General features: G+C 33.2%; 1 protein-coding gene across 1 annotated transcript in view; it reads right to left on the bottom strand.

Annotated features, from left to right (window-relative positions):
• LOC128168806 (E-selectin-like) overlaps positions 1 to 15863 on the bottom strand; it is a 37829-nt gene that overhangs the window by 12787 nt on the left and 9179 nt on the right. The window contains exons 2-5 of the mRNA XM_052834971.1: positions 15646 to 15819; positions 11573 to 11721; positions 11340 to 11454; positions 1240 to 1422 (exon numbers count right to left, since the gene is read on the bottom strand). Of these exons, the coding sequence (XP_052690931.1) occupies positions 1240 to 1422; positions 11340 to 11454; positions 11573 to 11721; positions 15646 to 15819 (621 nt within the window). The remainder of the gene's footprint in view (positions 1 to 1239; positions 1423 to 11339; positions 11455 to 11572; positions 11722 to 15645; positions 15820 to 15863) is intronic.

The following is a 15863-nucleotide window of genomic DNA, read 5'->3' as shown; positions in this document are numbered from 1 at the left end:
TAATGCACAACTCCCTAAACAGCTCCCATTAAAACATGCATGCGCATGAGGAAGCCAGGTTTTATCTGGCGTCCGCGAAATAATTATCTGGCTGCCGCCAGAAAATTATGTGGCGGCCGCCAGATAATAAGTGGCGGCCGCCAAATAATTATCTGGCGGCCGCCAGATAAAATATTTTTCCTACATGGCACCAACGGGCTTCCGTACTATAGAGACTGATAGTGAATCATTGAAAAAGTTTTATATTAATAACTACATGTGTATTTGGTCAAATAAAATAGTTGAAAGCATTTTAAATGTAACTCTTAACTCTTCTTTACTTGACCTTGCAATTGTATTTAATTTTTTAAAATTTCTTTACTGAATATGTACTATTAAAAGTAAGAGGGACAATGGATAGTAAACAGCAATATTTTGCCTAAGAATAAATAAGTTCAACAGCTGGTGTATTTTTTCCATTTATTATCAGAAATCAAAATCCTAATACTACGTACACCTCTGATATATGTACAATTGATCTGCAAAACAACAACTTCCTATCTTGAAAACTGGAGGAGGAGTTATTCGTACAAGAAGGCACCCTTTTAGCAGCCGCCCTCCCGCCCGCCCGCCATTTTCACCATTTCAATAACCGGATTTTTCCTTTGGAAAACTCAGTTAATAAAATTCATTGTCTTTCATATTCATCATATTTTTATTTTTTCATTTCAATTTTTTTTTCACAGTCTTTTAATAGTAAATATATTTTTTTATATTATGCATTTCCATTATCATATTCCCTAGATAACCATCTTGGCCCAAGGTTCTTTTACATGTATACAATCATGAAAAAGATGTTCAATTGTCACTGTGTAATTCTTGCAAAAAGTGCACTGACTGATAAATAAATTAAAAAAATATAATGTGAACGAAGTTACATGATAGCATGTGTATCAGCAATGTTAAATCGTAGTCGGCATGCATACATTTATGTAAAATTAAAATGTATGCGATTAAATTATATGTATGCATGTGTGAATGAGCAATGAAGTTTTCACCAACATTGTAACTTGAAATATCCAAGACAAAGGTAATCTAGCGACTCTTTTGCACATAGAGTGAAAAGCACAGTCTCTTCAAATTTACGTTCTGTAGTTCTGGTCATCTTGCAGGTAAAACAGGTATTTCTTGAGCATTGAAAATATTCACTATTATTATAAAGCTGTTTATGACATAAAGCTACATATGTACCAATCTTACGTGTACACAGCGTATCATTATCCATCATATCCATTTCCCATGATCCTTCTGAGGTGCAAACTACGCCGTCCGATGTTGTGGGGAGGTAACCATGTGTACAGGAATAGGTGCATGATGTTCCAATCATTCTACTGCAGTTTGGAGATATTACAGCATTGCCAACTGACTTCGGACATACAATTGCTTAAACGAGACATTATATAAATTAATGTTTTTCCATTGAAATCAGCTGTCGTAGAGGAGTTTAACAACAAGAGGCCCATCACTCACCACTCTACACTTTCAGTATCCATTTCGAAATTTATGAATATAAAACTCTTCTAAAATATTTTCAAACTCACAAAAATCCTCATATGTTCCAAGATTTGACATTACATACAAACAATATATTTCAAAAAAGCCTATTTTTGGACACTACAACCTTAGGTTTAATATGCATCAATCGACCATTTTTTTTAATTCTCGGCCTCAAGGTTTTAACGATAACAAAATAAGTAAATAATCTGATTAATTGTGAAAGTAAATATGTCATTCTGACCTTGATATGGGGAAATAAAGATATTATGATGTCTACATAATGATATTACTGAGTTTTAAAAAAAATAAACATTTTTCCCACAATCTTTCTGGGTTAAACTTTGAACCCCTCCTTGGACCCTAATATTAGTTGACCCCGGTTGGTACAATGTAGAATTTACACTATCTGAGGATGTTTGCATAGTAATCTCACAAATTGTTGCATTATAATTCTTGATAAGAAATATTCAATCATTTTTCCCTATATATTTCTATGTAAGTCTTCGAATTCCTTTTGGAGCCCCAGTAATGGTCCTGAGGTTACGATTTTAACAGCTTAGAATCTACACTAACTACAAATGCTTCCATAGTAATATCACAAATGGTAGCATTGTAGTTCTGAGAAGAATATTTTTAAGTATTCCTCTATATATTTCTTTATTTAACTTTGAACACAGTATTGTCGTTCTTCAGAATTCAGATAGTTATTTAAATAGTCCCGCTATATATTTCTATATTGAACTTTGAACCCTTCTTAGAATTTCTGTCCTTATTAATAGCAAGAGGTTCATGGGGCCACTCACCTGAGCAACAATGGCTTTATATGGGTGTTTAAAGGATATTGTCATATGGCCCCTCGGTAGAAAAAAAAACTTCCATAATATTTACTGTATCCAAATTAAATATGAGAATACGCATATAGGTATATATTCATCTTCAACTACATTGTACTAGCTAGTTATTGTATTTTATTTTTAAAAAAATCCTATATGTGATGAAGGAAAATTGTGCCTCAAGGCGCTCAAATTAAAAACATTTAAAAATTTAATTGGTCTTCATTATAAATAGTTGTTTTTACCAGGTGTGAACTCGTGCAACGTTTTATAACCTTTCTCACTTGATCGATGAATACCCTCGAATGAAAAATGTTGTCATGTGATATGTTAAAGAGCTATTACATGTATAATAAATTCATGGGCGTCGGAACTGGGTGAAGGGGAGGCCCCCCCCCCCCCCGCTTTTTTTTTGCAAAGTTAGACATTGCCATACTCCAAATCGTTTTTTTTTTGCTTGTCAAGATTTCTGATAAGGTCTAGCCCCCCTCCCTCTCAATGAGCCCCAGACTGCAATGTTTTGACAGGCATATCGCTATATTTTACTAAGGCCCACCCTTTATTTTATTTTATTTTATTTCATCTTTATTCAAAATCAACGTTAACAAATGGCTACAAATCAAGATGATTTTCCGCTGCAATTTTTTCTTAAGAATAGCGATAATACATTTAACCATCGACATACAATTGCTTAAACGAGACATTATATAAATTAATGTTTTTCCATTGAAATCAGCTGTCGTAGAGGAGTTTAACAACAAGAGGCCCATCACTCACCACTCTACACTTTCAGTATCCATTTCGAAATTTATGAATATAAAACTCTTCTAAAATATTTTCAAACTCACAAAAATCCTCATATGTTCCAAGATTTGACATTACATACAAACAATATATTTCAAAAAAGCCTATTTTTGGACACTACAACCTTAGGTTTAATATGCATCAATCGACCATTTTTTTTAATTCTCGGCCTCAAGGTTTTAACGATAACAAAATAAGTAAATAATCTGATTAATTGTGAAAGTAAATATGTCATTCTGACCTTGATATGGGGAAATAAAGATATTATGATGTCTACATAATGATATTACTGAGTTTTAAAAAAAATAAACATTTTTCCCACAATCTTTCTGGGTTAAACTTTGAACCCCTCCTTGGACCCTAATATTAGTTGACCCCGGTTGGTACAATGTAGAATTTACACTATCTGAGGATGTTTGCATAGTAATCTCACAAATTGTTGCATTATAATTCTTGATAAGAAATATTCAATCATTTTTCCCTATATATTTCTATGTAAGTCTTCGAATTCCTTTTGGAGCCCCAGTAATGGTCCTGAGGTTACGATTTTAAAACAACTACAAATGCTTCCATAGTAATATCACAAATGGTAGCATTGTAGTTCTGAGAAGAATATTTTTAAGTATTCCTCTATATATTTCTTTATTTAACTTTGAACACAGTATTGTCGTTCTTCAGAATTCAGATAGTTATTTAAATAGTCCCGCTATATATTTCTATATTGAACTTTGAACCCTTCTTAGAATTTCTGTCCTTATTAATAGCAAGAGGTTCATGGGGCCACTCACCTGAGCAACAATGGCTTTATATGGGTGTTTAAAGGATATTGTCATATGGCCCCTCGGTAGAAAAAAAAACTTCCATAATATTTACTGTATCCAAATTAAATATGAGAATACGCATATAGGTATATATTCATCTTCAACTACATTGTACTAGCTAGTTATTGTATTTTATTTTTAAAAAAATCCTATATGTGATGAAGGAAAATTGTGCCTCAAGGCGCTCAAATTAAAAACATTTAAAAATTTAATTGGTCTTCATTATAAATAGTTGTTTTTACCAGGTGTGAACTCGTGCAACGTTTTATAACCTTTCTCACTTGATCGATGAATACCCTCGAATGAAAAATGTTGTCATGTGATATGTTAAAGAGCTATTACATGTATAATAAATTCATGGGCGTCGGAACTGGGTGAAGGGGAGGCCCCCCCCCCCCGCTTTTTTTTTTGCAAAGTTAGACATTGCCATACTCCAAATCGTTTTTTTTTTGCTTGTCAAGATTTCTGATAAGGTCTAGCCCCCCTCCCTCTCAATGAGCCCCAGACTGCAATGTTTTGACAGGCATATCGCTATATTTTACTAAGGCCCACCCTTTATTTTATTTTATTTTATTTCATCTTTATTCAAAATCAACGTTAACAAATGGCTACAAATCAAGATGATTTTCCGCTGCAATTTTTTCTTAAGAATAGCGATAATACATTTAACCCTGTAAAAGTAATGTTTTAAACTGTTTAAAGGAGGTCGTTTTCATTTAATTGTGTCCGAAAAACCAACAAAGTTGGTGTAGATTCATCGAATAAGGAGGGAGCCCCAAAAAGTTGTTACAGCATATCAATCTTTTAATTTTTCTGTACAAGTATTAACGTTTAGTGAGACATTTCTAGTGATAAATCAAAATTTCAGCGTCAAGTTTCGAATTATAAGCAAGATACAAAACTCACAATTCTGCTAGGTTTCAGTCAATTTTTTGTTCACACGTTAATTACATTCAACTTAAGATTTTTAAACTTGGTATTACCTATTCAGAATGAACAAAAGCATGGCCTCAGTTCTGTGAGCAAAACTCTGTATATTGCTTATAATTCGAAACTTGACACAGCTGAATATGGTTAGTAAAAAGAAAATTGTAAACAATTAAAATGTCGTGGGTAGTCAAAATTTTCCTGGTTCGTGAGATGTAATTTCATTGGTTGTGCAGTCGGGATAATTTTGATAATTATTAAACAAATAATTGTATATAAGTTCGTGGGGATGTAAAATCGGGGGCACGGGTTTCCCACGGCAGTCTTTCTCAAATGTAAATATAAGAAATAAAAAACAATGTTTAAAAGCTCACCGGGATATGAGCTTGGTTAGTGTGGAATCAAATCTTCTGAGAAGCCTTTCTTCGGGCGTCACAGTATTTGATTACGTGACCAACCAAGTTCACATCCATGTGATATTTTAAAATTACTGTTTATTTCTAAATTGCTAACAGATTCCAACCGGCAATAATGGAAATGTAACATATTTATCGCGCCAATTGTAGAGACAGTGTAATTTACGCTCTTTCCTGAATGCACGTGTTCTATGTACATACTAAAGTTGCAAATTCAATTTTAAAGTTATCTAGTTTTACAGATAAATGAAAATCAAATTAAAAAATACAAAATGTACAACGACGGCAATCTATGTGTTATCAAAATACGATTATAAAGTGCCTTGTCCATACGAAAATCTCCTGCAGAATGGCGCAGTTGTTTAATTTTTTTGTTTTATTTCATTCTGTGTTCGGAGTAGCAAATCTTTTGTATAGACTTCCACCTGCATATATATCATCTCCGGTGAGTGCGACATACAAGATTAGTAAATGGATTACTTTTTCAGTTAAAATGACGTCTAAAAATTCTCCTAGCAACGAGGTAACATTGTTGTATAAAAATTCTTACAGAGGAAACCTCGATAAGGATTGAACTTGAAAAGACGGTAAGAACAATAACAAAAGAACTGGAAGATCTAAAGAAAAATCAAGTGAATATGAAGAAGGAACAAGATATACTGATTAACAACACGGTGTCATTACAAGTGAAATTAAGCAAATGAAAGACGAGCCATTAATCCTGAAAAGACGAGTCATGAACAATACTGGTTCAAGTTCAGAATCACTCTTGTGTCAATGCGATATTTCAAATTTTACAAAAGCACTTAAAAAATTTTCAGAGGGCAGTTAGATACATTTCATTGGCCTCTTTCGATTTTCGAAACGCCAGGGCTATTGATAATGCAAGTATATACCGATTTATGAACGAAACCTCTGGTGCAATAACGAAAGACGTTTTGGATATACAGAATATCTTGAAAAATATGTCAACCGCTATGGAACGAGAAAAATGCAAGCAAAACTCCATCGTTGCCGATATTCTTATTCGAATATTTCCAAAGATAAAAATGGTAAAAAATATTGCATTTTTTTTGTAATGGTGGCATTTCTCAAGAGTTGACCGTTTTTTAGATAACTACACAAAAGTAATCCTTTTCGGCTCCAAACATTGAAATAAAAGGAAAAGAGCATACCAACAAATGTTATGTTTACCATTCGTTTGTATATCTTATTTGCGTATATTTAATTGCCTCCTGATAAATAAATGCACACCAATCAGTTAAATCTACGATTGTTTATAATATGATTATTTTAATAGTTTGCTTGATATATGCCCACAAAACATTAATCAAAGAAAAAAACCCATCAAACATGCAAGAAAACATTTGAAAACTGCAAAAGCATTTACTTCGACGCATTTGTCTAACCTTGTGTAAATGTGAAATACTTGTTATTTTGTATACCCTATTAAACTTCACAATTTCACAATTATAATAATAGATCGACTGAATGAAGAAATTTTCAATATAACAACACCTTTCATTAGCCTAGAGACTCGGGAAGCAATGCTCCAAACATCAGTCTGGAACCTAGAATTGTTTTTTCCTAATGTCAAAAATTTTATGAACGGTAAGTGAAAATAGCAGAAGTTTTACAAGTGTATACAAATTTAACAATTTTAGAAATAGTAAATCATTTAAAACCATTTTGAAATTTATGAACAATTTTCATAAATGTATACAATAATTTTACATAATGGGATTTTTGTTTGCTTTTGAGAATTTATTTACTAATTCTAATAAAGAATAATATACATGTACCAGCTAAACTATCAATTAACAATAACAGACACTCGGGATATGCAGCAAATATTATTGAGAATTCAGCACGAGCAAATCAAAATGACCAACCAACTTTATTCATCAAATATAACAGGTAAATGTAAATTTATGACTTATAAAAAATGGAAACCCAATCAACAGGTTACAGAAATTGTTCATGCAAAATTAATTATGTAGTATGTGTGCTTCTCAGCAAATTTTGACAATTATTGAACATCCTGGCATTTACGATACAATTTAAAATAATAAAAAAGATTTCTGCCTTCTTTTGCTGTGAGTTATGTAAATGTTGCTTTCACAGTCTTCACATCTCAAAGTGGACACACAGTTTTGTTTCCTAAAGTGTTGTCTAGTACTGGCGGGGCTATAGTCATCAGGATGGCATATTCACAGCTCCTATTGGCGGATTTTAGACCATAATTAACACCTAAATGTCTGCGGACTTTTCCATTTTTCCCAATTTCGACAAAGAACACACAGCGGGTGTGACTGGTCAACAGAGGATGCTCACTCCTCCTAAGCACCTGAGCCTCCCTCTGCGGGTTTCCAGAGGTCCATGGTTGCTCTGCTCTGGACTATTGATTGAATACCGAATTGTCCACAGGTTGTTCTCTGTTTTTCTCCATCATATTTTCTCCAAATTTCGACATTTTCCCCGATAATGACATTGTTACCGATATGAAATTGGGCGCAAGGCGGGTGTGACCGGTCAGCAGAGGATGCTTACTCCTCCTAGGCACCTGATCCTACCTCCAGTGTAATTGAGGTCCGTGTTGGCTCAAGGTTTGTTTTGTGACCATCACAAACAAACCAAAATCATCAACTTTTCGTTTTATCCTTATTATGAGATGTTACCAATTTTGACATTTACCTCGATTATGACATGCCCAATTGTGACAATGAGCACGCCGCGGGTGTGACCGGTCAGCAGAGGATGCTCATTTTTCCTAGGCACCTGATCCAACCTCAAATAAAATGAAGGTCCGTGTTGGCTCAAGGTTTGTGTTTTGACCATCACAAACAAACCAAATCATCAACGTTTCTTTTTTACCTATTATGACATTTTCCCAATTTTGATATTTACCTCGATTATGACATGCCCAGTTGTGACAAGGAGCACACGGCGGGTGCGACCGGTCAGCAGAGGATGCTCACTCCTGGGCACCTGATCCCACCTCTATCTTTTTGGAGGTCCGTGTTGCTTTGCCATGAATTTCGTTTTATGGATTTTTGAGACGGTTAACGGTTTGTAATTGTCATTTTTGGGAGTTGATTTTAATCAACTCTCCTATGCAGTTACTCAGGCAAACCGAAACTGAAACAGTGTTTGGACATATGCACAAATCATCACCGCTGACAAGATTTAGTTCTTGAATATAATCGACAAATTCGATGTAATGTATGCTGAAGAATTGTTTTCGCAAGGAAACTTATGAATAGATACCCTGAAAATAGTCAGATTTTAAATAGTTTGAACAATTTATTATTTTGTAGTTGTATGTATTCCTACGCCAGAGTTTAATGTAGTCTCGTTCAACCAGACGCTCGGCTGTCTTCGTAAGTCTTCGACAAACTCTCTCTTGCTTGTTGGAGATTAACAGAGACAGCCGAGCGTTGAACGAGCCTAGAGTTCAATATTGCTTGGATTCTTACAATTTTTTAGAAATATTTCGATTATTGATGCATAATTTGATGGAATAAATTCTATCTTTAAATATAACACAACATATGATTCATTTAGGGTTTTCTGGAAATTCTAGTCGAAAAAATGCGAAAATTCATATCACAAATATGTGCGCAATTCAAATACAGATTAGATACTACTTGTCGTGCAAAATAACATATCGTTGATTTTTAAATAAATAACAATCGATAAAATCAAGTCCCGTCAGTACTTCGGTACGTTGATTTTCATCAATTTCTGTTATAATGCTCACCTTTTAATAATAAATTAAGTTTAAGGTCACTGCCAATCAAAAACATCAAAACTACAAACACTGTTTGTGTAAAGTATCATCTAGATTTTTGCCATGAGAAAGGATACACGTTACATATTACAATTAATACAGGGTGATGGATGCCCTTAGAGCAAAACAATCCGTGTAAGTTATACTCCAATTAACTTAAAATCATCGAGATAATGCCCTCTCAAAGGACCCACTTAGATAATGGATATTAAACTGAAAAAAATTCTAGAGGACTCCTTTAACCATACATTTTGACTAAAAATGTGTCAAGACTTTACACAACGGTCTGCGACATGACCTAGCCATTTGAAAAGGAATCTTGACTCAAGATCACAGTAAATCGCTTACTTTCAAATAGTCTTACGCTAAAGTCTGAGCAAAATTAAGGCAGTGATCAAAAACTGGGTTTCAAAGGGATATACTATTAACTTTTGACTTAAAAAGTTGTTTTAAGATCATTGCATATCCTTTACTTACAAGCACTCTTTATGTTATGCTCTGAGCCAGACAGAATCATAAAGAGGAAATATAAGGCTAGACAGGGATTTTTCACAGAGATCTTATACTATCCTGACTTTTGTTCTAGAAACTTTGTTAGAGGTCACTGCACACCCTTTAGCTACGGACACTCTGAGGTTGAAGTGTGAGCAAGTTTGAGCCAATGTGTGATAATACATGGTCCTGACACATACATCTACTGTGACCTAAAACCTTTTACCTCGAAACTTAGTTTAAGATCACCGCAAACTCACCCAAGTTAGGCAGAACCAAATACATAATAATAATGCTTGGGAAGATCCGGAAAAATTCGGACAGACAGAGGGGTGGACAATGGGACAGACGAACATACTGATCACTTTACGCGGCGTCGCCAGAATCGAGACTTTATTATATATGAATAAATATTATGACTATAAGTTACGATTAGTGCCTGTTGGCATGCAAGTGTAGTGTTAACAAGAGGCGAGTTCAACAGAGCGATTGCTCATTTGCTGTTTATCTATGCCGTCGCCTAAAACACGCAATTCCCGCAATTTTGCAAAAATATGAAAATATTGTCATTTTCCGTATATTTGGAATTCGGAAGTATAGAACGCAAATCTGCTCACGTACGATTTAAAAATATGCTTTTCTTAATATAATTATACACATCATACTAAAAATGTTACTTGAGCAAGCCTGCTATCTATTTTTTTCCAGACGAAAAAACCATCAGACAAGATATTTTGCTACAAAACATCAATTTATCAAAATAAGACAATCTTCATTTCTATATTATGACGTCACTGTGGTAATAACATTCTACACACTTATTTTTATATGATTTCAACTATCTTTCACCTTAAAAACTCTAAGTAAAACTTATATTGGGGGGGGGGGGTGTAGAAAACCGCACGTAGTCCTTTATTCATCATATAAACGAACTTGCAAAAAATCCGAATAGTTTAAGGTACGATTTAACATTTTCCGATAAGGTGGCACGGGACAGTTTTTTTTTTATACAATTTATTGTAGCCAGGGGATGCGTGTCTTTGGAACTCTGCAACTAGAAATTCCCCAGTTCCCATTCAGCACAAATACCTTTAATTTACTCTTTATAAGGCCAATCACCAATTTCTGAAGAATATTACTAGTCAAAACCTGTAAAATTCCCTAGCATACCTAACATAAGGGGCCTACATATTGCATATCAATTTAAACAAGAGACATCCCTCTAACTAATTATCATTAAATAATCATTTCATCAATTTAAGCAACACTCATAAGCCTTCAAGTACAGCAACTCTCAATTTTACAAAAATATTGACGAGCACTTATCCGAAACTGTCCCTTGCTACCTTTATTTTCGTTACGAGTTCACTTTACTTTAAACATTTTACTTTTTTTTCTTTACCTTAAGAGTGAGATCAACATTGCGGGAAAATTATTTCCAGGTAGCAATATCTCTGCAACACATAGTCCGTTTTTTGTTAACTAATTTCAGTTACGTACTCAGCAGGATAATACCCATAACTGTTTTCTTTCGTTCGAAACTAAAGACCTAAATAAATGGGTCTTAAAAAATAAAGTCGTCCGTAGGAAACGGAAAATCTTAATTACAATCTTCAAAAAATAAGAGAATATGATATGTTCATTTTCAATTTAAACTTATAATTTTCGAAAAACTTTTTTTTTTTAATTCTTTTACTAAAGTATATAAAAAGGATCTTACCCTGACATGCTACTCTGTAATAGTTCAAGTTAGCACAGTCTTTGACTGTTGTGACACATATAAATCCAGGTTGACAGTTAAGCTGGCTGCACAATCTGTTTTTCATCCAAGCACACTGTAACATTGAATTGTTGTGATTAGATATGTGTTTGCCATATACAGTACGTTATTTTTCTCCATGAACCTTTTTTCTTTAACTCAAGGTTTTAACACAATTATTGCAACACAAGTACCACGTCTGTGACGCCGATTTCCCTAATCTCTTCGTTAGAACAACCCTTTGCTTCGGCGCATTCGTGACTGATGTCTCGTTTGACACGTTTTGATCGTACTTGGAGGTACAATGCCGCTTTTTCTTTTGATAAAAAGGGTCCAAGTTTATCTGCAATGACCAATTATATTTAATACATAGTTTTTTGTTCTATTATCCTCTCTATCTAGCTCTCTCTCACCTTACATATAAAACAGTTTCATATCTTCGGGGTTTCTTTTAATTATTTTTGTGGCAATTTTTCTTTGCATCTAATTTGATACATATTTGATGTCAGCTTCCAGTACATGTAATTTATTAACGTTTGTATTAACTTCTTATGATAAAACGCCGTTTATGATAAAAATGGTTTTTTGGAGTTTTTGGGGATTGTATTGTATCTGTTTCGCCAGTTTCTTAACTTTTTTTTCAATTTGGAATCTTTCTTTCCCTTTTCAGTGTTTTTAATGCTAGTGCAATTAGTGTTTGATCCAATTTGCTTTCTTATATTAAAAGCAAACCAAAATTCATCAGATGGTCGAAAAGAAGCTGGATATCTTGGAATATTATAAGACAAATGCAAGACAAATATTCCACGTTATGTTTTTCGTAGCATCGTTCATATTAACATTATTTAGAAAAGAATATAATGTAAATATTTAATTCACGTTTTCAAAATCAACATGATTGTAGAGCGTACTAAAGCAAAATGGCTTTTTTAAAATCGAGACTTTTTATGTTTGTGCAATTAAAGTGTAAGATCTGGATCTCAATCGTATTGGCATACTTCTCCAAGTTAATGGGAATATTTTCAAATAAATAATTTGTCAACAAATATTTGCTTAACAAGAACTGAATTATCTAACTATACTTATTTTATCTGATGGGCATATTGTATACTACATCTAATATGTGCAATGTGTTCTATAATATTTTTCCCGAGGTTAATATTTTCACTTACAGTGTAGCACACAGCTTTTTTTTCAATTTATATTTTCATATTCTTTAATTATGAAAGTATTATATAAATACATTAATACTATCCAAAAGCCTGTAATGGATTAGTCCAAAATATTTTACGTTTTCCCTCTTTTTTTACAATCTTGATTTTTATGTCATACCATCCCTATATGTTGAAGAGGTCCGGAAAATGTCAGATATTTCTGACAAGTAATGGATATATTAGGATTTAGAAATTCATTTACCTTGTTTTTATAGGATGTCGATATCAATGTCAATAAATGACAAATAACACTGATGGTAAATTTGAAACGATACGATGCAACATTAATGAAAAAATTATCCCCAACCCTATACTTTCAGACAATTTATAAGAAAACCGGTGTGTTTTACAACGCCCAACAAACTGGGGTTTTTTTATTGTAAGACACTGCACATTAAAAATTAAAGGTTTTAGTCTTCTATATATCCTCAATTAGGAATCATCAATGATCTTTTTTCTGTTCTACATGTAGGTACAAGGGTTAACAAAAATATGTCACCATTTCTATACATATTTATCATTGTTTTAGGACGTTGACCCCTAAATAACTCTAAAATGGACGTGGCAATGATCTTAAATACTAACATGTGCTGTATTTACACATATCTTACATTTTGTGATACAAAACATTAAGTATTTTGGGTATAAGTCCGGTAGATCCTATAAATGGAACATACATCAATGTTTCGATTAAAATCATCAATGCAAACTGTTTTTATTTCTGCAGTGCTTAACAAATTGTTTCTCTTTTATTTTATATGATGCGTCAAATTTTTACGACTTTGGCCCATGCAAATCCTTATAACGTAAAAAATGGTTGGGCAAAGACATTTTTAAACAGAGATTGTTACGATCAGCAACTTTACTTCTAAAATGTATAATGATATTTTGTAGGCAAAAACATGGTGCATAACGTGAACTATGGTGGCATATCTCTGTCTCTTGTGTACAAGTTATTTTTCTTTTTCTATCAAATATGTCGACATGCAAGATGAATATGCTGACATGCAAGATAATTATGACAACATGCAATATAACTATGCTGACATGCAAGAAAATTGCAATCAGATTAGAATTAATAATCTCAAATATCGACCCCCCTGTGATATCCACGATGCTAGATGCTACCTTTTTATGTCGACATGTAACTCATTCATGTTAACATGCAAGATAAATATGCTGACATGCTGACTTATAAGTTGTATGTCAACATAACTAAGTTGCATGTCGACATAAATATGTTGCATGTCAACATATTTATCTTGCATGTTAACATAACTAAGTTTCATGTCGACATAAATTTCTCGCATGTCGACATAAATAAGTTGCATGTTAACATAAATAAGTTGCATGTTGATATCAACAGGTAGCGTATCTAGCATCTTGGATGTCACTTGTTTTTTTTATAACTCATATATCTGATTGCAGTTTTTTTGCATGTCAACATAGTTATGTTGCATTTTGACATATCTATCTTGTATGTCAACATTTAATCTTGCATGTCGACATAATTAATAGAAAAATAACTTGCACATAAGGGGCAGAGATATGCCACCATAGTTAACTTATAGTCTAACTATCCTTAAAAAATTCATATTTCTAGCAGTTTCTTTGATCAACTCTGCACAAAATGAGTAAAAAAAATTTCAAAATAACTAATAATTCAGGACCGGGAGTAACGTCATCTTATATTAAAAACAAGCATTAAGAATAATGTTCACTGGCAATTACTTTGAAAAAAAATGATTGAGATAGGTCCAATAGTTATAAGGAAATTGCATGCACAAAAAGGTTGGGGGAATAAGTTTGCACAAAATGCCAATCATATTTAGTCGTAATACTTTAGTATTATAGGTAATTATTTTGATCAGTGAAATCTTTAAATGATGCATTGTTTGTCGATGTTAGTTTTATAATATTTTTTACTCGTTTCATAAAGTGTTTTGTTTAATGTGTTCATTTCTTGTATGGTAAATATACGTTGCATGCTCACAAGTGCATCCCCCTCTATTTGAATGTACAATTGCATATTTCCCTATAAGTTTCACCTTATACAAACTTGTTCATAAAGTTTTAGCTGTTTTATTTATTTTTACTGATTACAAGATGTGCCTATAATTCTATCAATAGAATATATTTTTTACACACCACTATTTGATCATCTAATAGTGAAGTGTGAAGCTAGGGTGTCTTTCATCCCAATATCCAAATCATAATTTTAAAACAAAAAACTAATCAACTAAGGGATCGCAGTTTACACTGAAACAGCGAGTGTGCATTACACGTAATACCCAGTACAGATGCTTGATCCACGTCTTCTTTTATCGCAGGATATGTAGCGCAAGTTCACTGTGAAATGAAGGCCTGAAATACATGTACCTCTTTTGGACCACAACAGGGAGTTCACAAAACGAGTCAACAAACCTCACGAAACCTTAAATTCCCACTGAAAGTTCAACCATTTTGGCATAGCACTACGGGAAATTAAAAAAAATTCTAAACAGGTAAAAAAATATTTTGCTTATATTCATATTTTAAAAGATCTTTTTTTCATTTAAATAAATCTGGTTACTTTTTTTTCTGTTTCCAAACCAAAGCCATACTTATAAACATCGCCATTACTCCAAATCAAAGCTCACAATCCCATGCTATATTTAAAAAAAAAGAGAATAGAGATAACAACAAAAAGTAAACTATGTAACAAGGGTCAGGAAATTTAAAATTCGTATTCCTTCTTACCCCGAAAGATGCATCTACAACATTGTGTAGTGTGAAAGACGATGTTAAAAAAATGTTCAAGTTTAAAAACACGACGCACTCGCATGGCGACACACGAAGACGAATGAACATAAATTGCAAAAAGTCACTTGAGTGACTCAGGTGACCTAAAAATTAATTATTAAATAAAGATGAGAGGGCAATTTAGTTTCTTATGTGATGAATCTAACCGTTTGATATTCTTCTAATACCAATTTAACCACAACATAAAATCACTAAAACATGCATCAAAAGGAGGTGTTAAGATATCATGTAAGATGAGCATCATATCTTACGTAAACACAAAGTGGTTTGGTTCAAATCCCACGTTCCGTCAGAGGTACACACTATGTTGTCCAATGTGGTAGAGAGGAGACCTTGGGTACAGGAGAAGGAACACGAGTCCCCGATCTTTCTACTGCATGTTGATGATAATACAACATTTTCCACTGGCACTGGACACAAAATCGCTGAAAGATGATATTATTTTACTACATTAAAACTGCTTTATCAT

Source organism: Crassostrea angulata, unplaced genomic scaffold (genome assembly GCF_025612915.1).
Source record: "Crassostrea angulata isolate pt1a10 unplaced genomic scaffold, ASM2561291v2 HiC_scaffold_55, whole genome shotgun sequence".
Classification (NCBI taxonomy): Eukaryota; Metazoa; Mollusca; class Bivalvia; order Ostreida; family Ostreidae; genus Magallana; species Magallana angulata.
Note: the sequence above shows the minus strand (reverse complement) of the source record. Positions and strands in the feature narration are given on the sequence as shown.